The following is a 24,432-nucleotide window of genomic DNA, read 5'->3' as shown; positions in this document are numbered from 1 at the left end:
TTTCTTGAAAATATCATGGGTGCATTGCACCCCCTATAACCGTACTATTTTTTCCACTTTGTCACATGCGTCTAGCAAATAAGAGAACAAATATTTTCGTATAAAAAGAGAAACTAGTGATCTGTGATCATACGTACGAGAACAAAACAAGCACTCCATGCAAGAAAATCCACTTTTATTTCATTTTCTAGATTATATGGTGGCTTCTATCGACGTAGAAAAACGGCAATATACACTTTTATAATATTAACCAATAAATTTTTAAAATAAGATTTTTTTTTTTGCTTAAATTTACCGATTAGAGAGCCAGAGCAAAAAGCGATTTGCTAATTATACTTCTTTTAAAAATGATGAACAAATTTTTACAAAAATGATTTAAAAAAAAAAAGGTTTTTGCGTGTCACAAAAGAAAAGGCTTATATATGAATAAACAGAGTTAATCAAGTAACACACGAGTCTTTCAAAAAGATCTAGTTAGTCTCGCTTACCGTTCATTCGCAGCTAACTGATTCTCCGACTTCACACGGCAACGATGGCTGTGATCTCTGACATTCCCGACGGCGATAACGGCGGAGCTCCAAACAAGAAACCGCAAGAACAACCCGAAGAAGTGACTTCTTTGGAATCATTACCCGACGTTCTCATCGAGCACATCATCGCAAGAGTCCCGAGAAGTAACCACCCGGAGATATCACTCACCTCCAAACTCTTCCGTCGCATCATCGCTTCGCGGGGCCTCCGCCTCACGCGATCCCTCCTCGCCATCTCCGAACACGTTCTTTACGCCTTGATCGCGTTCCCTCCTCATCCCTTGAGCTGGCACATTCTCTATCGAAGCAACACCGCTTCTTTACGCTTGCGCAGAGTCACTACACTCCCTCCCATGCCTTATGGCCCCGCCGTCGTCACCGTCGGACATGACATATACGTCATCGGTGGATACGGCGGCACCAGATACTTATCGAGCGTGACTGTCGTCGACTGCAGAACTCACACGTGTCGGTCTCTCCCGAGCATGAGAGTCCCTCGATACCGCGCAGCCGCGGGGGTCATTGACGGGAAGATCTACGTAATGGGAGGTTGCGAGAATCGAATATCTAAAGATTGGGTTGAGGCGTTCGATCTCGAGAGACAGATATGGCTTGGAACGGGAGGGGAAGTATCTGATGAGAGTGGAGGGTTCGTGACGTATGATGTCGTGAAAGACAAGATCTATGCATTGGGTCTTCGTCAATCTTTACACGTTTGCGAGCCTAAAGAAGGTGGAGTAATAATAATATGGGAGGGTGATGCAAGTGAGTTAAGGGGTTTGTGGCAAGGGTCTTCTTGTGTGGTTGATGATTTGTTGTATACCATTGATCCTATGTGTTGGCGTGGGCATCCAATAATCGTTTTTGATCCAGAGGAGGGTGTAGAGGGTGTTTGGAAGCCTGTGAAAGGTGTATATGGTTTGCCTCCTTGTTTCCCTTGGTTTGCTTACGAGTCTAAAATGGCGAATGTTGGTGGGAAGTTGGTGATCTTGATCGGTAATCAGAGCTGGTTGTGGAATTATTACGGGTATAAATATATATGGTGCGTGGAGATTGCTTTGGAGAGGCGTCAAGGAGGTGAGATTTGGGGGAGAGTTGAATCAGTAGATGTTGTGTTTAAGACCGCCGAGTCCTCGCCTATCATTGAGCTTTGTCGGACTGTTATCGTCTGATGAGTAAATGGGATCTTGCAGGTATATATGTTTCTGTGATATTTGAATAATGATGTTTAGACAGACCATCAAGGCTTAGTTAGACTTTTTCATGAACTTGCAGGTGAAGGTAGGATCTTATATTACATGTGCTTGTTGATGCAGAGTGGCTAAGAAGCTCTTATCTGACGCCTCAAGAGTAGCTTGTCGATCTATACTTACCTTTGTGGAGCAGCTTTCATTTTGTGAAGTGGATTTCTCTGTCTTGTAGAAACTTGTTGAGATAATGCATATTTTGGCAAACATCTCTTTGGGGGTTTTGTGTAGTTTGGACTGAAAGAGTACAGTTCTTTTCTGTTTGCTTTTGGAATTCATGTTCAGATGTACAACAAAACCTAGCTTTTACTATAAATATGAAAATTTGGTTGATTTGTAAACCGGGGGTTTTGATCTATAGGTAAACTACAAGTCTACAAAGGTCAACTTGGGAAATATAATGGCTAGTCAAAGAACAACCGTCCAAAGACTTGAATTCAACATTTGTTGACACCATTTGAAAGAGAGATAAAAGTTTTACATTAGGGATTGTAAAAAAAGACAGATACTTGACACTTGAAACTTGAGAGTAGCGCTATGCTTGGTTACTCACTTACCCAGTATATATACCATATAGATTTTTTGGTGGTTCTGAATTTTGAGATCAGATTCAGACTTACAAGACCCGTTGACCATTGTGCTTCTATCTAGTAAATGAGATATGAAGATCTAGATGCAAAACGAGCCGCTTTTACTTTTGAAGAGTTGAACCCAATTACTCTCCCATAAAGGCTCCGGGAAAAGAAAAAAAAGAAGAAGGTTCCACCGAGAAGTGAACTCGGGTTACTAGATTCAGAGTCTAATGTCCTAACCGCTAGACCATGGAACCATTTGTTACACAATCAATAACCATAAAAACTCATTCCTAGCTTTCGTTGCTTTATCTCTCTCCCATTTCTTCTCCGTTTAATCTTTTTTTCAATTCAATCCTCCGAGCTGCTCTATCTCTCTCCTCTCCTCTCCTCTCCTCCATGCTTCTCCACTGCAACGCAAGCTGCTGCACCTCAACCTTCTCCCTCGTCTCCTCCTCTCTCCGCCGTCAAGACCACTCCGAAGACTCGCAAAACACAGTAATCCGCCGCCGGCACAATGCTAGATCACTCTCTCTCTTCACCCGCCACAACCAAAACCTGAAGCAGAACAAAAACCTTAACGAATCCCCAGAAACCTTCGTTCCACCGCGTCATGACGATGATGACCGATCGAAGCTGCTCGAGCTCTCTCTCGTGACAAGAAGAACTCCGCAGTTCCCTGGCTCAATCTACGCCCAATCAGCTTCTGATCCCGACATCGCCTCCTCTCTTCCTTCCCTCCGTAACTTTCTCGACGAGGGAGAGAGCGAGAGGGAGATGATAGCCAAGGCGCTGGAGATAAGGAGGAGAGTGACGAAGGAGATTATCAAAGAGTCTTTGGTGAGGAAAGGGAGGTTCGGGATCACGTACGCTACTAATGTGACTGATCGTTTGGGTGAGTTCGTTGATCATGTGATGATCGAAGCTGCGGCGTTGAAGCGGCTGCCGGAGTTTTCTGAGACGAGGTTCAACCTCCGCGCCAGGACGGTGATAGAGGATTCTAACTTCGTGCCTCTTGTAAGGTCAAGCTCCTTCTTCATTAGCTCCTCTTTATTTAGTGCACATAAAGTGTTCGACGTTTGGTCTCAGAGAAAAAAAAGACTTCGATTTTCTCAATGATTAATGCTTCGGCATACACACATGCATACAGGTCCGGTTGATTTGCGTGGGGTAGTTCGGTTTATTCCGAAACTGAAAAAGCTGCTGAACTGAACCGGAAAGTTACGGTTCGGTTGGTTTCCGTTAGTTCTGTTTTTGAATTTTGCCTCCGTATTGAACTTAAGTTCTAAATTTGCGGTTAAATTCAGTTATATTCCGGTAATTTCAATGAATTTTGGTTAATCCGGTTCAAAATGTTGGTTTGAATTGGTTTAGTGTGAAACTAAAAAAATTTAAAAAACAATTGTCCAACTGCGAAACCGAATTTTAATTTGGAAATGCGCCGATCGGTTCAGAACCGATTACGAAAATCTCTGTTCGGTTTGGTTAGCCATGTTTAGTTTGTTCGAAACCGGCATGCCTAATTTCTTATGAAAACTAAACTTCAGAGTAAACTCGGAAACTGAAACTGTATGAACCGAACCCTTATGCCAGGATTGTTTCTCATTTGTGCAGCATAGTGGATCAAGTTAGTGTTACAACATCGCTGACTTGATTTGAAGGGTTTGGAAAGTAGCAGTTTTTCATAATGATTCTTTAACTGTGCAGGTGGTTGAAGTACCATGAGTTTTAGCAGTTTTTCATAATGATTCTTTAACTGTGCAGGTGGTTGAAGTACCATGAGTTTTCATACAATAGAATTGGGAAGATCATATGCATGTCGAAAGGAAATCTAGACTCCATAAGAATCATGATCGAGTGGCTCAAAACCATTCATGTGAAAGGTGAATTCATCGGCGTTGCCTTCTTGAGATCCGGGGACAACATCTTGCAACGTAGCCGTGAAGAGCTAGACGAGATTGTTGAGTATCTAGAGAGCAATGGTGTGAGGAGGGATTGGATGGGATATGTGGTTGGCCGATGTCCCGAGTTGCTTTCTTTCAGCTTGGAAGAAGTCAAAACCCGTGTTGACTTCTTCTTGCAAATGGGTATGAATCAGAAGGACTTTGGCACTATGGTGTTTGATTATCCAAAGATACTTGGGTTCTTTTCGTTCGAGGAGATGGATAAAAAGGTATTCGAAGCTATATATGTTTGTGTGTTGTCTTTTGAGTTCACTGATGTGTTGCTTGCCTGAATATCAGATAAGTTACCTGAAAGAGTTTGGGCTTAGCACAGAAGAGGTAGGGAGACTATTAGCCTTCAAGCCACACCTCATGGGGTGCAGTATCGAAGAAAGATGGAAGCCTCTGGTCAAATATTTCTACTACCTAGGAATCTCCAAAGAAGGAATGAAAAGAATCCTTGTCGTGAAACCAATTCTTTACTGCATTGATTTGGAGAAGACAATAGCACCAAAGGTATTTTATATGAACTTTTTGTTAGATACTATGAACTACATGCAGCAAAGTCCATTAACTCAGCTTCTCTTGTGCTTTTTAAAGGTTAGATTTTTCCAGGACATGGGTATTCCTAACGAGGCAATTGGAAACATGTTAGTGAAGTTTCCTTCTTTACTAACTAATAGCCTCTACAAGAAAATCCGACCAGTGGTTAGTATTATTATAACATTCTTCTATAAAAACCAAAGATGGTTTATAGAATATGATTCTGATACCTTTTACGTTGATCGTGCAGGTGATTTTTGTGTTGACCAGAGCAGGAGTGAGCCAGAAGGATATTGGTAAAGTTATAGCAATGGATCCAGCTCTACTTGGATGCAGCATAGGGACGAAGCTAGAACCGAACATGAGATACTATGTATCGTTAGGGATCAGAATCCATCAACTAGGTGAAATGATTGCTGACTTCCCTATGCTGCTCAGATATAACGTTGATATACTACGTCCTAAATACAGCTACTTGCGAAGAACAATGATCCGTCCGCTTCAAGATCTCATTGAGTTTCCCAGGTAATAAACTTTACAGTGAAATAATATAATACAGCTTTGAAGTAATGATATGAAGTTCTGTAATACTTGAACAGATTCTTTAGCTACTCACTGGAGCGTCGGATAATCCCAAGGCACACCACTATGGTAGAGAACAGAGTTAATTTCAAGCTTAGGTACATGTTGGCTTGCACTGATGAAGAATTTGAGAGGAGAGTAAGAGACAAAGTGGAGAGAAGAGAGAGATTCGAAGCTGGTCTTGACTCTGAGGACTCTCTGCTGCTGGATGAAACTATCTCCGATGAGGAGGTAGCCTCCTCAGACTCTCCGGAGGTAGGAAGAATGAGCAGAATTAGAACATGAGAGCTGTACATAGATATCCATGCTCATTTTACACATCTATATTATAAAAACAGAACGATTGTCTGTATTAGCCTTTGATTGACTGTATTAAAACGAAAATATCTTTCATTCTTTAATGTCTTATAAAAAACAAGTTGATATATAATCGTTAAACTGATGATGATAAACGAGTCTAAAAGTAAAATTTGGCAGGATCAAAGATTGTGCATAGCACTTAGCATAACTGGATCAAAGAAACTGTAGCAACTGCGTAATCCAAATCAATATTACTCGATTCCAACGCGACAGATGGGATTCCGTTTGATGAGATCAAGATCCACCTGTAGTAAACCAATAACAATAAATAAACCCAATGAGAACTACTATGACTTCTTTGGTATGTATCAAGAGAGAGTAAGAACTTGTACCTTGTGTCCAAACAGATCACGGATGTTGTCAATGCCGTACAAGATCATTGTTGGCCTGTTTATGAAGCAAAATAACAAAGAGTCAGAGCAATGTTTCTGTGATGAAAAAAGATGATACTGAGCTCTATTATTCACTACCTTTCAAGAGAAAGACCCCATGCAATGACTCGAACATCCTCTGGGAGACCCATTGGCTGTAGCATTTCGGGTCTGAACATGCCAGAGTTTCCAATCTCTACCCATTTCTCTAGTCCTTCATGGTAGCTGATAGAAAGCAACAGACACAATATCTTTAGTGTCTTCTGTTTGCATATTTAGAGATGATGATTTGTTCGAATTTTACCTGAAAATCTCCATGCTTGGTTCAGTGTATGGGTTGTATGCCGGCTTGAAACGCAGCTTGGGCATCCCTGTAAAAGAAACATAATCGTATCGTAAGTGACCCTGAAGTATCAAAAATAAAGAGCAAGCGGGAGAAGTAATAAGAGAATTCACCTAATCGAGAGAAGAACGCTTGTAATACACCAATGAGATCACCCAATGTCAGACCACGGTCACAGATCAAACCTGAGGAAAAGAGACGCAACCTTTTTTAGGAAATTTCGGTACAATTTTCAAGATTCTGGAATTTCTCCAAATGTTACAAATCATTAGTTACCTTCAATCTGATGGAACTCTGCCAGATGGGTTCGGTCAACAGCCTCGTTTCTGAAGACACGGTCTATTGAAAAGTACCTCTTCGGAGTGAAAGGTCCCTACAAAAAGCGATCAATGAGTATAGTGCACAGCAACAATATTTCACAGTTTGTAAACGCCTAGCCAAGTGTTACACAAAAAAAAAACACGAAATTTCAAAACGTTTATATGCGTTCATGATTCTTTGAAATATATGCATATCGAGGATACACACATCTATAGACATGAAAATGCATTGGTCGGGAAACAAACAAAGCCTTGATTCCCAAAATCAACATTCTAACCCTTAGGCATTCACCAGTCAAAATAAACCAAGAATGGATTGAGAATTGGGAGGGAAAAGTGAAATTTAGCCAGACCTTTGCCAGTGCATAAAGCATCCTAGACGAGACTGCAGTTGTGTGTGTACGCAGAAGATTCTTGTTTGCTTCCTCTCTCTTCCAATCATAGTTATACCTTTACAATGGAAAAGTCCATGCTGAGAAATTGAAAATTAGTTGAGCACTATCAGAGGTAGTAAGCATCAAAACAAGTTGTTACCCTCGTGATCCATAGCCACCAGACTCGTGGACTTGCTTCACCCTTTCAACATAATCTTCTGGTAATTCCCTTGTCGTAGAAGGAGCTACAATCAAATCATTCACATATTAAAACTAAAAGTTAGAATGCCGTCGAGCTGTCATAAACCTTAGCTGAAAGAGAATCTAAGCACTGAACCTTTCAGAAAGAACGTATCATGGGAGTCGCGAGCAGGATGCTGCTGAGGCTGGAACAGTGCATCGAAATTCCAGAAGCTACATTGCAGAGGAAGAAGTTTGTGATCAACCAATGAACATAAAAGATATCCAAACATCATTTCTGAATAACTAGATCGATCGTGAAAAAGGTTGATAGGTTTGCATTAGGTGCTTTAGTAGATAGTACCAAAAGAGTTATGATTATACCTGCTCTCCACAAAGTTGTTTGTTGGCATCTCTTCAAATCTGTGATCACAATGTTAAAAATCACTATCCCACGGTGGTAGAGAAAAAATTTAAGAAATAGTAGTAAAATGGTAAAAGACGGACTCACCCCATCTGACAAAATATGTCTTTGAACTGCTTCCGCACCTGAAACGCACAAGAATAAGAAAATAAATAAATAGGCTAACGAAAAGCAATGGTTACTCCAAATTTTTGCAACAGAAAAGTTAACTATCAAGTAAACCACATTCCAGTATGAGTTATACAAAACACACATTGCGCTTGAAGTAAACGATTTCAACAACTCGTGTTACGTTTGAGTACCTTAAGAAGGGGATGGAGATGGCCTGCATCAAGAGGTTGTCCCTTAGCATTGAAGTTATACTCCTTGAATTCCATCTCTTTCCAGCTGCATATGAGGATAATTGTGTCAACAACATAATTAACAGGTCGAAAAACAAAAATTAGTTAGGATTAGTACTCACTTCTGCAGATTTTCACGAGTCAAGTCAGTAGCGAAAATCTTCCTTTTGGGAGCATAACTGGGACCTTTCTTTACATCAGAATATCCCGTCCATCCCCTAAAGAAGAAAGGCGTTAAAAATAATCTCTCCCCCAAAAGAAAACAAATTTACAAAAGAAAAGCGCAGGTAGTTACTGTGATGCAATGAGTTTCCTGGCTTTGAGAGAGTTGAGGCTTTCTTGGTCAATCTCCTGAAAGCGAGAAAGGCCAACTTAGTTTCATAAACTATAAAGCTTAGCTTAGAATTCCACATAATAGTGTTCTGAAATAAGATGATAAACAAACCAGTCCTTGCTGTATTAGTAAAAGAGACTCCTTCACTTTATCTTCAACATGTTGAACCTACAACAAAAAGAAGAGTAACAAACTCAACTCATTGGATGAATCAACACAACAGAAACCAAGCCAATTCACAATTCAATACCTTCCTAGAGACTTGCTTCCCCATTGCCACCCACTTCTTTTTAGCAGCTTGCGTGCTTCCAATTTTGAATACAGAAGCATCCAGCTTTTTCTGAAACAAAACGAGAATCTTATAGACACCAGATAAAATAATATTAAAAAGAATCATACAAGCATTAGTAATCAATCACACCTCGAGATCATCCTTGGATATGCTACCTTCCTCAGGAACAGCCGAGAAAAAGTGAAACTCCGGCGACCCCTCCGCCGCGTACTTCTTCCCTTCATCAGTCAAAACCAACGTTTCCCGTTTCAGCTCCTGCGCATCAGTACATTGCAGCAATGATTATACATTAATCAGCAAACCCCCACAACGCATAGATCGGTGTGTACCTTAGCTTCGATGTAGCGAAAACCTTGTAAGCTCTTGATGACGTTTTTGACCTCTTCGTGGTCGAGGTTGAGCTCCGCGGCGAAATTACCGGAATCTGGGATTGATTCGTTGTTCTGCAGGAACCCTAGAATCGCCGCCTCCGCCATCTTAGCCGCGTATTGTTAGTTGTTACACAGAGCTCCGAGTGAAGTTTCAGACTTTTCCTTAGAAGAAACGATTTTCATTGCTGCTCGTTTAAATGGGCCGATATAACAGGCCCGGCCCATCTTCGAAGTATGAAATCAATTTTTCTGCACTTTCACTCGAAAACGACGGCGTTTGTGTACGGTTCTCGGTCTAGGCCTATTTGCATGGGTGATGCCACATGGCACATGCAGAAGTTCGGCACTTAACGAGTTTCTTTTCTTTACATCACCATAACAGAATACGAAAAGAGGAAAAAAAACAGCAAACGAAGAAACAGAGAAAAGAAAACAGATCGGTAGAGGAAGAAGATGGAGCACTTGTCCTCCATTGCCAACGACGTCGTTCTTAGATGTTCACACTTCACAGTATATTTTTCTTCTCTCTCTTTCTATTTATATAGATATTTGTAGATCCATGTTTTGATTAATAGAAGGTTAAGGATTGTTGACGCTGAAATTAAAGTGTAGAAAGCAAAATAGTTTTAATTTTCGTTTCCTTGGCGGTTACGGCAAAATAATTACAAACTTAACTTAAACTGATGATTCCTAACCGGTTTATTTCGGAATAGTGATTGCGGTTTGTGATTGGTGTTGTAGGGAACTAGGGTCAACCGTAGATGAAATGGTGGAAGAGTTTGAATGTCAATGGAAGCCTGGAGCCGAAGGTACATACTCGAGGAAGTTTGTGGAGTATTGCAACTCAAAGGCGATGAGTAGGGTTTGTCAAAACATACCTGAGAGGATCAAAGATGGTTCTTTTACCCGTCTCACCTTCGATATGATGCTTGCGTGGCAACAACCTGATGTTAATGAGAATGAGTCTGATTTGGTACCTAAGTCTTCAAACATTGAGACTTGGTGATCACTTAGTTTCTTAGATTTTGGAGTTTTGTTAAATGCATGTTGACTTTATTACTTGTGTTTAAAGGAAGCAGTAGGTAAGGAGAGTGAAGATAAGAGGATTCAGGCTACCTTGTCCCCAGAGCAAGATGACATCTCTCTGTTTTATTCAGATATAATGCCTCTTTTAGTAAGCAAATTTATTGTGTTTTTAAAGCTGTGAAACTAATCAAATCCTATTTAAATAATAATAACACCTCAACTTTATTTCATGTGCATTGGTTATAGGCTGATCATGAACCAAATGTGGGTGAAGATGCATTTGTCTATTTGGCCTCACTCATTCCTCTCCCTGCTGATATCATCAACGGAAGATACACGTTTGAGACTCTAACCGCTCCTTCCGGCCACCAACTTCATTTCCCAGCTTATGACATGTTTGTCAAAGAAATTCACAAGTAGTACTATTCTTAATTATTTGTATTTTAGTTGGTTTTTAGGCTCAATATAAATCATGTATTCTTTTCTTTATCGTTTCAACTCTATTTATGTATATCTTCAAGGTGTATGAAGTATTTGCAAAAGCAAACGAAGCCTAAAGGGGTCGATTTAGCGGATGATGAAATTATATTGCACGTAGAAGGAACAATGGCTTCACAGAGAGTGGTTCGCCACATTAAAAAAACAAGCTGGCCAGGTTTGGTTTTCCAGCGCTATTTACTTATGTTACGTCGCATAAACTTTAATTCAGAGCCATGGCTGCTAATTTCTTAACAAAATGTCTTGACTTTTGTAGGTAGGCTTACTTTGACAAACTATGGGCTATACTTCGAAGCCGCAGGAATTATAAACTATGAAGATGCTCTTAAGGTAGATCTTACCAAAGACGGTGCCAGTTCTGCAAAGCCTATTTCCACTGGTCCATGGGGTGCCCCTCTTTTTGACAAGGCCATTGTCTATGAGTCTCCTGATTTGTATGTATTCCTGCATATGGATTATATTCCCTGCTTAATATTGTTATTGCAAACTAGTTATATTGATTCACTCTGAATGTTCCCTTCTGATTTACTTTAGAACACTCAACGTGAACCGTTTTACAAGATTATGATCGTTGATATTTTGACTACATCACGTCAAGGCATAATTACTCTTTAACTCTTTTTTTTTTGTTTCAGAAAATATTTTTTTTTGTGGGAATTAGTAGGCTTTTAAAATTTTGCCTCATTTGTGTAATGTGTATGCCTTGTAACATGATTACCTTTGTGATACATTTCAGCGAGGATGGAGTTGTCTTAGAGTTTCCGGAGATGACAAGCTCAACAAGACGAGATCATTGGCTTATGCTTGTAAAGGAGATAACATTAATGCACCAGTTCTTGAAGAAATACAATGTTGAATCTCCCTTACAAGCACGGGAAATTCATTCGAGAACAATCTTGGGAATCATACGGTTGCATGCAGCTCGTGAAATGCTGAGAATTTCTCCACCGGATCCGAAAAAGTTTTTAATATTCAGTTTATTTGAGGAAGTTCCTAAGGGAGACTTTGTACTAGAAGAGCTCGCAGAGATTAGTCAAAAGGTGGGTACTGCTAAAACCCCGTGTAGTTCTAGCTCCATATTGAGGAATATGAACATGGAACAGCTTGGTAACATATTAAAAGAAGCGGAAGAAGATAAGTGTAAGGAGAAGGGGAAAGTGATTGATAAAGAAGAAATGCTTGTATCCCTTGAAAGTGCAGTGAATCAGACTAGAGAAGAGGGAAAAGAGATTGAAAAGGCTAAAGCTACCACAGCGGAACTCGAAGAAGAAGGGATTACTGAAAGTGTAGCAGTTCTTATGGTAAGAAAATTCTTGTGATGGGTTTAAAAATCAATAGTCTCGAGTGCAATATTATGCATGGATGAAAAAGATCATCTAGACAATATTAACGAGAATCTTGCAGGAGCTGATGAGGCCAATGCAAGACGCATTGCCATGGTTCCAAGAAGTGCTTAATTGGGAAAGGCCTTCTCGTACGCTTTTTGTTCTTTCTATTACCATTTTAATCGTCTACAAGTGAGTTTAAAGTACACATGATCAAGAAGAGTAATTTGATACTAGTAATCAAGAAATTAAATGCATGGTTCAGGGAGTGGGTCGGCAAGGCTATAGCTGCTTGCTTAGTATGGATGGTGGTTAGGATGGCTCAGGCTAGACAAATGAAGCTACACACAAAAAGTGAGGATGCGGTAAAAGTGAGCACCGAATCCGACCAAACAATGACTGAAAGCATTGTGTCGGCTCAATATGGCTTAATAAGACTTCACCAGTTAATACAGCATGTCAACATCACTATCATGAAGTTGCGATCCATATATACCTCTAAGGCTAGCAAGGTAACTACTAAATATGTAAATTTGATATATTTTGTTGTTGTTTCGAAAATGTGTTCTTACACTCAGATCATAGCGTGCAAGCATGGTGATGGCGTTGATTTTAGCCTTGGCAATCTTTTTTGCGGTGGTGCCGTTCAAGTTGGTCATCATGTTTGGTACAATATATTGCTTTGTAATAACATCGAGTGTCGGGAGATACATGAGCAACGATCAGAGTAACCGGAGAATGAAAGAGTGGTGGGATTCCATACCCATTGTTCCCGTTCGTGTCCTTAACTCTGCTTCCAAGTAGTTCACTATTAATGTGTTATTATTAACTTGTTAGTTACTAGTATTAGCCCCTGTGCTAACGCAGGGGTTACTTTCATTATTTTCCAAATTATCTGATCATAAGTTATAATGATCCAAAGCATAAAAATAATATTTATTTTAGTCATATTTTCTAAACCTAGATAACACAAGTAAAACGTGATTAAATATCTGAATATTTACTTGCACCCGTTTTCATATTAAAATATGTTTCTCGTAGAAATTTCATTGATAGATTAGTAAAATTAATGATGTTAAAAAGATAGTAAAATCAACAAACTATAAATAAATATATACATTTGTTTCCCATACAGCTTCACATTTGTCCTAATACAAATTAACCGCACTCTGTTTTTTCTAGTTTTTTTCTAACTTTTTTAAACATAGAAAAGTAATCTGTTTAGATAATTACAGTATTAAATGTAATCTGTTTTTTTTTTTTTGTCAAAGGGTACTTCATTGAGATGTCTAAGTCATGCGACTTAGAACAATAAACGAAACAGAGTATGTGACAAATGAAAAAAACCAACAGAGACAACAGAAACATCAGAAGATGCTATAAAAGAAATAATTAAACCATCCTGGCCGAGATCAAAGATAGAAAGGGGAGGAACCCCTCATTGTTCGACAAAAAAAATGTAATCTGTTTACCTCTTTCACAGGAATAACCACGCTGAGAATCAAATAACTTCATGCTTCTAATAGTAATATCTTTTGAAATAAATTTCTGGTTTTCACTCTTTTGTTAAAAATAGAATACAAAATAGAAGTAAACTATGATATCAACTTGAATCATGTAGAAAGAGTCATAGAAAACTGTTTTTTAAATGATCGATTTGAATAAAGATATCTGCTATACTCAAAACCTACATAAAAGACAAAGACAGTGAAACTGTTAGAGCACCCCCATTAAGGGTTCATGGGGGAAGTTCACACAGAAATCAAGAAAAAAATAATAATAATTTAATCCCATGAACCCCTCTCTCCTAAAGCTCTCTTGGCTGAACCCCTCTCTCCTAAAGTTCATCACTGTAGCGCGGGTCCCACGTGTCGTGGCGGCCCGCGATTGGTCTAGTTTTTTTTTTTTTTTTTTTTAAAAAACCAAAAAGAAAAAGAAAAAAAAATTAATAATAAAAAAACTGAAAAGATGAACCCCAAGAAGGGGTTCATTGATGTGGATGCTCTTAAAAATCAAAAAAAAGTATCGAAAGATAAAGATAGTTAACTGAACTCTATATATGAGATGGGCAGTTGGTATCAGGAGTTATTGAATTCATGGAACGTGCGATGATAGCAGTTTGAGGAAAAACAGTGATTTAATAATTTTGCAATTACATAAATATTTGAAATCAAAGAATTTGGTCTAATTTTTTTTGTAAACACAATTAGACATGTCAAAATCTTATTGTTTGGGTGACTTGTGCTTTAGTATTATAAGATTACTAAGGCGACTGTTATTTTTATAATAAACTAAACTAGATTTTGATCCGCGCTTTAAAAAGCGCGGAATTAATTTTCTTTTAAAATTCTACAATTTTTTTAATTATAAAATTTTATTTTAAATTATAAGATTATGTGTTTTTATATATGATAACCATATACATTTAAAATTTACTGATTGTTTATGTTATAATCATAGATATTAGATATGATATATAAAAAATTTATATTTATATTTATGAAATTATTTTTAAAGAATTTAATTGTTTAGAAAAATATTGTATTAATTTTAATTTATTCTAAAGTATTATATTTATATACTAAAGATATTTTCTCATTACATATTTTAATATTATTTTTGCACATCTTATTTTTTATTGATAATATTTTATTTGATCATTTAGATGCATATATTTGTTCCAATTATATAAAAACACTACTATATAAGTTAAAAAAATGAATGATATTTCACATTGCATATTTTAATATTATTCTTTGCAGATTTTAACTTTTAATGATTATTTATTTATTTATTTACTTAGATGCATATATTTGTTCCACCATATAAAACTCAACTATAAAAATTGTAAAATGGAAAGTTTATGATTTTTTTATTTCTCATATTAGAAAAATACACTACAAAAAACACTTCAATTAATTTGTATCTAATAAATAAATTATATTAGTTTAATTTATTTATTATCCGCAAAATTAAGTATATTTCATATGATTAAAAATATCTAATTATTCAAAAACAAATCTAGTCGAAAAAAATTTGCTATGGATATGATAAAGTTTTACCTATAGTAAATGCTAATAGTTAATTAGCATTATGGTTTTGTTTTGGTTTGTAAAGAAAATTTATTTGTTACCATAAATATGAGATATTTCTATTATTTTGTAAATATGATTAAAATTCTAAGGTAGAATCCTAAATTTTTAAAATAGGATCATGCTTTAATATTATAGATGTTGCAACATAACAATCATGACGTTGGGTGATAAAATATTTTTTAATGGTTATTTTTGTATAAAATATCATTGAATATGATCTTATTAATAAATATGTTATACTGCTATTTATGGCTTTGGGATTGAAATAGTGATATATTAGAATAAAATGGTTGATTAAAATATTAAAATAAATATTTTACTTTTAGTTAAATGTGAATTGCAGAAGATAATTATTTTATATGATTAGTTTTTCTTTGGCAATCGTAGAAGATTTCATTTATAAATATAGTTGTGTAAATATTGCAATTAACTGATCTTTCCTAAAATGCAGGAGATTATAACTATTCCCTTATATTATTTAGGATATGCTATGTGTAGAGATTAAATAATGTGTCTAACTAAATTCTAATTAATAGGTCCAAACAATCTTTATAAGTAGATTTATTAAGAATGCTTCCCTTTTAATAGAATAGATAGAGGAAGAATGTTTAGAACAAAGTTTTTTTTTTGTGTGCAAGGAACAAAGTTTTATTTTGTACAAGTTATACAGATATATATATAACTACATGTTTTTTTTTATCAAACCAACATTGCATTACTTAAAAGAAAAGGTTTAATTACACTCCAGAGTTGGAGCTTGTTACAGAGTAGCAGAGGCTAATTTTGCTACAGAAACAGCCTCAGCATTGAAGTTCCCAGAGATGAAATGAAAGGAGATAACATCAAAGTAGTTATAGATATCAAAGATGATTGGAACTTTTTTTCTCGGGTGCAAATCATGGACACTTATATAGTAAATTATAAATTAGCTCACTGAATAATTCATAGTTTCTATTCGTCATGTTCTTTTTTATTTTTCCTTACGTCTTAACTTTATTAATTTGAAATAGCGATGTACATGGGTTTTAGTGTAATTTGCAAGGAAAAAAAATACATGCATATAAAAGAAAAAATAGTTGTAAACACGTACCCTAAGTTTCATATGAAATCAAATGATTCTGGATTTCTGGTTGTGTATTACTGGTTCGGTCGATCTGATACGAGATTATTTCCTGAATTTGATTTAGATCATCAATCAGTTGCGGTGGGTTGTTGTTGATTTACTATCATTTTTATCGAATTAAGGGCGTAAATGGTTTTGTTGCACGGCTTCTTCCGGCCAATGCAACATGATGGATCTGAGATTCATATATTTTTATTTTGGATCCAAAAACTCTTTCTTTTGGCTCTCCCTAGTGGATCTTGAAATTTTCTAAAGACATCAGAATAAATCTTGTTTTACAATAATAAATTCTTCCTAAAAAAGTTAAGATAAAAAGTTACTGAACCCTTTCCCTCCGATGACTCATCTATCGTCCTCCATTCTTCAGCACTGCTGTACAATCACGATCTCATCCAAATCAAAGACCACCCAGTTGTTTTAATGATTGCAACCACTATTAAACAATTGAAGCATGCACAACCGTCTATTATCCTCAAACTCTTCCCACTCAGACTTCTCACATTTTAAGTCAATGGTGCTGTGTATATTGGAGAAGCTCGCCTATAATTTATCTATTGAACACTCTGTTTTAATGATTTTGCTGATTTGTCAAATTATTTATAATTTTAGGCTGAATCATTAGGTTTAATAAAAAAAGTTTGAAATCATTAAGAAATTAGTTTAAGAAAGATAAAAAAATTATTAAAAAGATAGGACCTAGTAATTTTTTTTAATAAATATGATCGTAATAATCTCAATATATACATCTGTCATTATATTCAAATATAATTAATTCATTAATGGATATTAACTTATGATGAAATCAATTTTAAATATTTTTTCTGATTTGTCAAATTCTTCATGATTTTAGGATGATACATTAGTTTTAATAAACAACTAGATTATGACATGCGTTTAAAAGCGCGAAAATTTTTGTTTTAACAAAACCTAATTTACAACATCAATAGATTTTAACTTTTTTTTATAAGTAATGTTTTAACTTTTTATTTTAGTATATCTTAAAACTATATAATTATATTATTTTATATTTATATTAAATAAGAAAATTATGTAAAATGTTACTTAATTTTGTTTTAATTATTTCAACCCTTTTTATTACGAATTTTTAATAAAATATCTGTAATTTGGTTGATTAAATTTTTTATATATAGTTATTTGATAAATTTTTAATTGTAAAACTTATTTGATGTTAATTTATTAACTCTAACATTTTATTGTATAAAACTATTTGATGTCAACTTAAACCAAGCATAATCTCGTATAGTTATATGTTCTTAAGAATAAAACAATTTAGGAATATGTTCTCGCATAATAATTTAATTAGTTTCATATTAAATGATTTTTTGTAGTAACTAAATTCGCAAAAGTAGTTATACTTATTTTTCAACTTATTGATTATTTAAATGGCTTTAAATCAACTAATTTAAGAAACATAAAAAAAAAAAAAATAGGACCTAGTCTTTTATATTGTTTAGACTCAAAAAAAAAAATTGACCAAAAAAAAAGATATTGTGTTGTTTGAAAATACATTTAGTAGTATCTTATATATTAAAACAGAAATCACAACCTTAATTCATGTGTGATATTTTAAAAAATGGACTCTCACTAGAAATCAGTTATGATTCATTTGTTCCTACTAATATAACTTAATAATATATCATTCCTAATATAACAATCGACTCCTATAAAACCGGATTGATTAACAAACACATATTTAATTTCTTAATAAATTATACATAGTAGTAATATAAACCATTGTATAGTTCAAAATACTGAACCGATTTAAATAATTTAACCAATATATATATAATGAATTGTATTAAAATAGAAATCATGACTTCTTTCATGTGTGATTTTTTAATTTGAACCATTTAAAAAAATAAATGTATTTAGTAATATTAATAATATATATAATCTTTGAACTACTTTAGTCATAATATCTTTTGATATCTTTTAATTTTAAATATAATTTTTTTTTTAAATCAAACAAATCTGTTTAAAATATTTTAACAAGATCTTAATTTTCAAAAATTCTATGTAAATATGTTTTTTAATTCGTAATTAGTTTTAAAATATCATTATACATTAATATATTTTATAAAATGAAGAATAAAAGTTTTATCTTATTTTACCTAATATATAATCATAATCAATCATATTAAGAGAAAATTATTATATTGAACTAAACATGATAAACTATATTAAATTATTAGATTTATATATTTTATTTTCAGAAGTATTTATGTTCAGAATATAATATGTTGGTAACAGGGGTTAACATTACCAAACTATATAATACATGTATAAAAATTAACATGTATTTTATTAAAGCTAATAATATAAAAAATTGTTGTATTTATTTTAATTATGATATCTTTTCATTTTAACTATATATATATATAATTCTAACAAATCTGTTGAAAAATATTTTAGCAATATCTTAACTTTCAGGAAGTTTATGTAAATATTTTAACTAATTTTGTAATTAGCAATGAACTATTATTATTATTCATTAATATGTATTCAATTATCGTTTACAAAATGAAACACAAAAATTATATCTTATTTTATCTATTTTATAATAATAATAATTCATGATAAAGTAAAAATATTATATTGAATTAAATATGATAAATTATATTAAATTGATAAATTTATAATTTTATTTTCATAAATATAAAATATTTATACTAAAAATAAAATACGATGACATAACCACTTAACGTTCGCAAACTATATGATACATGTATAAAATTGATATATCTTAGATTTTTTGTATATATAAAGAATATATTTTTAAAATGAATAAACGTAAGAAATATTGCTATAAGGAAATACGACTTTGAAGGTTGGCGGGTCAAAATTGAATATAATTTTGATACAAAATAATTTTTAAATATGTTGTTTCATGCATGTATTAATTTGTTTAATAACAAAATTCAAATACAGTAACATAAATATATAATAAGAAATAACAAATACATGTGATGGTTTTAAAATATTGATTGTTACACCATATAAACTATAAAAAAATTATATTTGAAATAGGTATATAAACATTTAAATATATAGTTAACGTTAAAATTGTATACCATTAATGAACTAAAATAAATAAATATATATATTTATAAAACCGAAAAAGAATACCCGCGCGGTTGCGCGGGTCAAGATCTAGTAAAATGTTATTTTCCATAATTGGAAGAGTGTATTTAACTATATGATATAAAAGTGGATTTAATTTAAAAACGTGCAAAAAAAAAGGTCCATGAGAATGATTCTGTTTTAATAAGAGATATTTTCTAATACAAATAAAATAAATAAACAAAAATACTAATACAATATAAAATACACAAAACTATAATTTAATATATTAAAAACATACTACAATACGTCATAGAATACAAAATATTATATAAATTTCGAACAAGGTTCACATTGTTTACACAATATCTAACAACACATATACAAATTACTAGCGCATGCATATTTGAAATAAAATTACAGACCATCTATCCATCTAAACGTAGATTATGAAGGGTGCGATCTAATGCATTGGATCCTATCAGAACTCTGCAGTTAATCGTGTTTGGGCGAAAATACTAATAAAATATATAGGTCAACTCCCAAGAAGTCTTTGTGTAGTGTTTAAAAAAAAATAGATTATGAATTATTTTGACAATCTTACGTGTCATTATATTAAGAATGCGTCCAATTTTGGTATGAGAAGATAAGTTACCTACATAAAATATATGGAATCCCTAGTTTCTTTATAAAAGGGTTGTCCAAACAAAAATATTTTTTTTTTTAAAAAGATTTTCTTCCTTAAATTACTGATGGAAGCGTTGAAAAAAAAAAAGTTACTGATGGAAGCAAAAATGTATTAAGTGTCCACCATATATGCCCCAAGCAGCTTCTTTATTCAGACAAAAAAAACAAACAGAAAACCAATCGCTCACAGTGACAGTCTGACAGAGAGACGAAAAAGAATATGGCGAAATCTTCCGATCAAAACAAAGCATTTGGATGGGCGGCTAACGACAAATCTGGTGTTCTTTCTCCATTTCATTTCTCTAGAAGGTTTATTGCTCTTCTTTTCTCCCATTTGTAGAGAGAGAGAAAGACATATTCAAGTTTTGCTCGTTGTGATTGATGATGATGTATAACATGTCTTTGTTTTGGTGTTGCATATTTGTAGAGAGAATGGTGACAACGATGTAACAGTGAAGATATTGTTTTGTGGTGTTTGCCACTCTGATCTTCATACCATCAAGAACGATTGGGGATTCTCTCATTACCCTATCATTCCCGGGTATCCACACAAATACTCTCTCGACCAGTTACTTGTTACCATTTCTTATAATCATTGCAAAATATATAATTCATTATGTTAGTTGCAGCGATTACTAGGGTTAAGAATATCCGAATTTATATGTTATCAACGGCGTTTTAAGAAAATGTTCGTATATTGTGGCGAATTTGCTTCTTCTTTTTTTACAATAAGATAAGATTGAATCATGGATAGCCATACACCATATAGAGATATTTTACGGTTTATTCATGGCCAGAATATTCTTAATCTTATGCCTTTCTAGGAGATCTTTATTCCCGTTGTGGGATATCTTGGTTAATAGGGAATAAAAAAATTAAAAACCTGGAGATTTTTTTAGAGCATTTGCGGTGGGAGATATTCGTACAGTTTTTCATCTATAAAGAAATAATAAAAAGATGAAAAAGATGAAAAGTAAGAGAAGTATCACTTGAGAATTCATGAGATACTCCTCAAATATGTATCATTTCTCTCTTTTCTTTTACCATTAAAATTGACGTAGATAATTAAGTTGTATTAATACTTGAGAGTTCGTTTTTTAGATTCCTTCTTTTAAAAAACTATAGGATGAAATTTAAGTTTCATTTTATGCGTACTTAAAAAACTGAAGTTCGAATGTATTTTCTATTTTTGCTAGGCATGAAATCGTTGGAATAGCAACAAAAGTTGGTAAGAACGTAACAAAGTTCAAAGAAGGCGACCGAGTAGGAGTAGGAGTAATAATCGGGTCATGCCAATCATGTGAATCATGTAACCAAGACTTAGAAAACTACTGTCCTCAACTCGTATACACATACAACTCTCGTTCCTTTGACGGAACAAGAAACCAAGGTGGCTATTCCGACAAAATCGTTGTCGACCAACGCTTTGTCCTAAGCTTCCCCGATGGTTTACCGAGTGATTCCGGCGCGCCGCTGCTCTGTGCTGGGATCACTGTGTATAGTCCAATGAAATATTATGGTATGACTGAAGAAAAAGGGAAACATTTAGGTGTAAGTGGACTTGGTGGGCTTGGTCATATTGCTGTGAAGATTGGTAAAGCCTTTGGTTTAAAAGTTACCGTGATTAGTAGGTCATCAGAGAAAGAGAGTGAAGCAATTGATCGACTCGGTGCTGACTCCTTTCTTGTCACAACGGATGCTCAAAAGATGAAGGATGCAATTGGGACTATGGATTTCGTGTTGGACACGGTATCAGCAGAACATTCTCTGTTACCCTTGTTCAGTTTGCTTAAAGTGAATGGAAAGCTTGTGGCTTTAGGGTTACCAGAGAAACCACTTGAGTTACCAATCTTCCCTCTTGTTCTCGGTAAAGAAACAGATGATGACTCTTCCTTATAAGTTGTGGTTTTATGTTTAGCGTTTTGTGCAAGTAACTGTTAGGGTTTTGGTTTTACAGGAAGGAAAATGGTGGGAGGGAGTCAGATTGGAGGGATGAAGGAGACACAAGAGATGCTTGACTTCTGTGCCAAGCATAGTATCGTTGCGGATATTGAGCTCATAAAGATTAGTGATATCAACTCTGCAATGGACCGCTTGGCTAAATCTGATGTCAGGTACCGGTTCGTGATCGACGTGGCCAATTCCATCAATTCTGCTTGAGTCATTAGCTGAGACTAATGAACGTGATTCTTTTGGTGCTTTAATTTCTTTTCTTTTCTTTTCTTTTCTTACATCTATGACGATGTAATGAATAAAGCAAAAGATTCCGAGATTTTTATATCACAGGATCTAACTTCTGATATTTTAATCTAACTTTTACCTTATCATTTAACATTTTTTTCGAAATATTAAAAAGATTCATGAAAAGACAGCATCTATATGGATTTGTATTTCTTTTTTTTTTTGACAATTTGGATTTGCAGTTTTAATGGAGACGTGGTTTTAGTAAAAACAACGCAATCGAAAAGGAGAATCCATTATTCCATTAAAATCTTAAGGAGACTCCCTTAGTCCTCATTACATGATATTATTTTGCATACATCAAAGTTTTACAGGGGAAGGAGCCGGAGTTGAACCACCGTGGTTTGGAGACTGACAGAAGCCACGGAGGACGTTGGTTTCCTCAGACGTAAAGCCGAGAGAAGTTAGCATCGACGGCCAACAATTTATGGTGATGACGTCGACGGCGTGACAGCAACCGTCGCCGAGTTTGGTCTCGCCGTTGAGAAAGAAGAGAACTATTTCGTTGGTGCATGATTTGAGCTCGTAGAGAGCATCCCAACACTCCATTAGTCCTCCTCCGTTGAGCCTTGCCGCTATGTTGTTGGGATCTGCCGTCGTCGGGAGTGTCCTGCCGGAGATGTTGACGACGAGGAGGAGAGCTATGGTGGCGAAGAGGGAGAAACAAGTGTTAGAAGCCATTTTTCTTTCTTTTTTTTGGGGATTTGTGTTTGAGGTGATGATTGGGTTATGAGAGTTCTCTGTTTTATAGTGTGGTTTGGATGGACTCTAATGGGAGGGATGTGAAAGGATTAGCGGTAAATGATTTTTTACGTACTTAATGTCAGTTATGAGTTTACTTGAGCATTGATAGTGAAAACGTATATAACATTGGCTTAGTGACTATGCGTAACGGTCCTAGTGGAGACGACGAAGGGTTGACGTCATGTTATAAAACAGGTGAGCAAAGAGAAGTACATTCGAACTTAGGTTTTGTTCCGTATCGGTAAAGATAACATCTATGGAAAAGCAGACTTAGCATGAGCAATTTCAAAATCAATAATTTCCTCTGGAATGTGTAACTCTTCTGTTTCTGAAAAAATAAAATACATGTTTTATTTTCGAGTTTTCCATTTTATAACTATATTTAAAAAGTTCTATTTAATTGTTCAATTCTACTTATGAATTTGCGCCTTCTAGTGGATTGTTTCTAATAAATAAATACAATTCACAGTATGTTGATGAAAAAACTCTTATTCCTCTAATCCTCTCCTACTCGCCCCACAAGAAATCATATTTACTCACAAGCAAACCTGATATTTTCATATCCACAGTATCATCACACCTATAAATTCATTCAATTAATAGGTCTTATTGAAATTCATTAACGGTCTTAATGGTAACGGAAGAAACAAGTACAGGGTCAGTTTCTAATAATAACTAACATATAATTGTATATCAAAACATTTACCACCAAAGTGGCTGTAGTTTAGTGGTAAGAATTCCACATTGTGGCCGTGGAGACCTGGGCTCGAATTCCAGCAGCCACACTTATTTTGTTTAAAAAACTTTTGGTCTTCTTTGTTTCTTGGAGTGTGATTCAACGTAAGCCTTTTTAGCACAGAACCCCCATTATCAGTGGTCCGTAGTCCGTACACTTACCTCTCATTTTTTTGAACTTTAATTATTTGTAATAGTTACTGCCATAAAATATGAAAACTGGGATGATATTTTAAATTATGAAAATTGGAGATGATAATTTATACGAAAAAATACATTTCGCGACCATGTTTTTCCAAACGAGTTTAAATTAAATAGTACTAGATCGTTTTTCCGTGCTACGCGCGGATAATTGTTTTTAAAATTTTACAATAAATTTTGTGATGTGAAAATAAAAAATTGCAGATTTTTTATGTATATAAGCTATGTATTATGTAGGACATAGTATATGAGGGTAGATATGCTCTGCTTTTTTGTTGTTCGAATGTTGCATATATTTTTTTCTTGCATTTTTTTGTAATAATTTTTTCATTAGTTTACTAAAATATCAAAACTGAGTTTAGAATACAAAAACAGCACAGATAATGTCGCGATGTTATTTTTAGCTGTGTTTCCTTGATTATTATTTTCTCAGCTGTAGATAGAAGGTGTAGTTCTAACTCATGTATTGAACTTAACACTTATCTTTCCTTTGAAGTTGTTGATAATTTTAAAGAGTTAATTAAGATTTTGAGTATTATGTTTGAACCT

General features: G+C 34.5%; 6 protein-coding genes and 1 non-coding gene across 7 annotated transcripts; 4 read left to right on the top strand and 3 right to left on the bottom strand.

Annotated features, from left to right (window-relative positions):
* Positions 1 to 390: 390 nt before the first annotated feature.
* LOC106365480 (kelch repeat-containing protein At1g19470) lies at positions 391 to 2,110 on the top strand. Its single transcript, XM_013804899.3, has 2 exons — positions 391 to 1,723; positions 1,806 to 2,110. The coding sequence occupies exon 1, from the start codon at positions 533 to 535 to the stop codon at positions 1,700 to 1,702; it is 1,170 nt and encodes a 389-aa protein (XP_013660353.2). The 5' UTR covers positions 391 to 532; the 3' UTR covers positions 1,703 to 1,723; positions 1,806 to 2,110.
* Positions 2,111 to 2,534: 424 nt separating this feature from the next.
* Positions 2,535 to 2,606, bottom strand: TRNAQ-CUG. The gene has a single exon. It is a non-coding gene; the product is annotated as a tRNA-Gln (tRNA).
* On the top strand, positions 2,577 to 5,812 carry LOC106365962 (transcription termination factor MTERF2, chloroplastic). The gene is made up of 6 exons (XM_048741537.1): positions 2,577 to 3,371; positions 4,114 to 4,522; positions 4,593 to 4,808; positions 4,893 to 5,000; positions 5,086 to 5,360; positions 5,435 to 5,812. The coding sequence occupies exons 1-6, from the start codon at positions 2,749 to 2,751 to the stop codon at positions 5,700 to 5,702; spliced, it is 1,899 nt and encodes a 632-aa protein (XP_048597494.1). The 5' UTR covers positions 2,577 to 2,748; the 3' UTR covers positions 5,703 to 5,812.
* A 6-nt stretch (positions 5,813 to 5,818) lies between these two features.
* Positions 5,819 to 9,347, bottom strand: LOC106365964 (phenylalanine--tRNA ligase alpha subunit, cytoplasmic-like). Its single transcript, XM_013805485.3, has 18 exons — positions 9,086 to 9,347; positions 8,886 to 9,011; positions 8,715 to 8,804; positions 8,576 to 8,632; positions 8,426 to 8,481; positions 8,253 to 8,348; positions 8,092 to 8,176; positions 7,877 to 7,914; positions 7,750 to 7,788; positions 7,523 to 7,599; positions 7,346 to 7,430; positions 7,165 to 7,261; positions 6,768 to 6,864; positions 6,605 to 6,676; positions 6,453 to 6,519; positions 6,248 to 6,373; positions 6,110 to 6,164; positions 5,819 to 6,022 (listed from the first exon to the last, which is right to left on the bottom strand). Exons 1-18 carry the CDS (start codon positions 9,230 to 9,232, stop codon positions 5,969 to 5,971), a joined length of 1,464 nt encoding a protein of 487 aa, XP_013660939.2. The 5' UTR covers positions 9,233 to 9,347; the 3' UTR covers positions 5,819 to 5,968.
* Positions 9,348 to 9,519: 172 nt separating this feature from the next.
* On the top strand, positions 9,520 to 12,917 carry LOC106364055. The gene is made up of 10 exons (XM_048741536.1): positions 9,520 to 9,637; positions 9,869 to 10,100; positions 10,200 to 10,301; positions 10,400 to 10,569; positions 10,675 to 10,808; positions 10,908 to 11,085; positions 11,388 to 11,952; positions 12,056 to 12,168; positions 12,242 to 12,488; positions 12,562 to 12,917. Exons 2-10 carry the CDS (start codon positions 9,894 to 9,896, stop codon positions 12,778 to 12,780), a joined length of 1,935 nt encoding a protein of 644 aa, XP_048597493.1. The 5' UTR covers positions 9,520 to 9,637; positions 9,869 to 9,893; the 3' UTR covers positions 12,781 to 12,917.
* Positions 12,918 to 20,039: 7,122 nt separating this feature from the next.
* LOC106412280 (cinnamyl alcohol dehydrogenase 2) lies at positions 20,040 to 22,294 on the top strand. Its single transcript, XM_013853191.3, has 4 exons — positions 20,040 to 20,271; positions 20,390 to 20,503; positions 21,159 to 21,829; positions 21,920 to 22,294. The coding sequence occupies exons 1-4, from the start codon at positions 20,183 to 20,185 to the stop codon at positions 22,120 to 22,122; spliced, it is 1,077 nt and encodes a 358-aa protein (XP_013708645.2). The 5' UTR covers positions 20,040 to 20,182; the 3' UTR covers positions 22,123 to 22,294.
* Positions 22,295 to 22,383: 89 nt separating this feature from the next.
* LOC106419698 (egg cell-secreted protein 1.2-like) lies at positions 22,384 to 23,187 on the bottom strand. The gene has a single exon (XM_013860507.3). The coding sequence runs from the start codon at positions 22,882 to 22,884 to the stop codon at positions 22,504 to 22,506; it is 381 nt and encodes a 126-aa protein (XP_013715961.2). The 5' UTR covers positions 22,885 to 23,187; the 3' UTR covers positions 22,384 to 22,503.
* Between the last annotated feature and the right edge of the window lie 1,245 nt (positions 23,188 to 24,432).

The sequence above is a fragment of the Brassica napus genome, chromosome A9 (assembly GCF_020379485.1).
Source record: "Brassica napus cultivar Da-Ae chromosome A9, Da-Ae, whole genome shotgun sequence".
NCBI classification, from domain to species: Eukaryota; Viridiplantae; Streptophyta; class Magnoliopsida; order Brassicales; family Brassicaceae; genus Brassica; species Brassica napus.
The sequence above is the reverse complement of the archived record's forward strand: the minus strand, read 5'-3'. Positions and strand labels throughout refer to the sequence as shown.

Bases quoted from the DNA above. Each gene is read 5' to 3' on its own strand.
- LOC106365480 (XM_013804899.3), top strand. From the start codon at position 533: ATGGCTGTGATCTCTGACATTCCCGACGGCGATAACGGCGGAGCTCCA.
- LOC106365962 (XM_048741537.1), top strand. From the start codon at position 2,749: ATGCTTCTCCACTGCAACGCAAGCTGCTGCACCTCAACCTTCTCCCTC. The intron at 4,809-4,892 runs GTATTTTATATG...TGCTTTTTAAAG, and splicing joins AGAAGACAATAGCACCAAAG to GTTAGATTTTTCCAGGACAT. The intron at 5,001-5,085 runs GTTAGTATTATT...TTGATCGTGCAG, and splicing joins ACAAGAAAATCCGACCAGTG to GTGATTTTTGTGTTGACCAG.
- LOC106365964 (XM_013805485.3), bottom strand. From the start codon at position 9,232: ATGGCGGAGGCGGCGATTCTAGGGTTCCTGCAGAACAACGAATCAATC. The intron at 6,520-6,604 runs GTGAATTCTCTT...TTTCTTTTACAG, and splicing joins AGCGTTCTTCTCTCGATTAG to GGATGCCCAAGCTGCGTTTC. The intron at 6,165-6,247 runs GTAGTGAATAAT...CTTCATAAACAG, and splicing joins TGGGGTCTTTCTCTTGAAAG to GCCAACAATGATCTTGTACG.
- LOC106364055 (XM_048741536.1), top strand. From the start codon at position 9,894: ATGGTGGAAGAGTTTGAATGTCAATGGAAGCCTGGAGCCGAAGGTACA. The intron at 11,953-12,055 runs GTAAGAAAATTC...AGAATCTTGCAG, and splicing joins AAAGTGTAGCAGTTCTTATG to GAGCTGATGAGGCCAATGCA. The intron at 12,489-12,561 runs GTAACTACTAAA...CTCAGATCATAG, and splicing joins ATACCTCTAAGGCTAGCAAG to CGTGCAAGCATGGTGATGGC.
- LOC106412280 (XM_013853191.3), top strand. From the start codon at position 20,183: ATGGCGAAATCTTCCGATCAAAACAAAGCATTTGGATGGGCGGCTAAC. The intron at 20,504-21,158 runs GTATCCACACAA...TATTTTTGCTAG, and splicing joins CATTACCCTATCATTCCCGG to GCATGAAATCGTTGGAATAG. The intron at 21,830-21,919 runs GTAAAGAAACAG...TTGGTTTTACAG, and splicing joins AATCTTCCCTCTTGTTCTCG to GAAGGAAAATGGTGGGAGGG.
- LOC106419698 (XM_013860507.3), bottom strand. From the start codon at position 22,884: ATGGCTTCTAACACTTGTTTCTCCCTCTTCGCCACCATAGCTCTCCTC.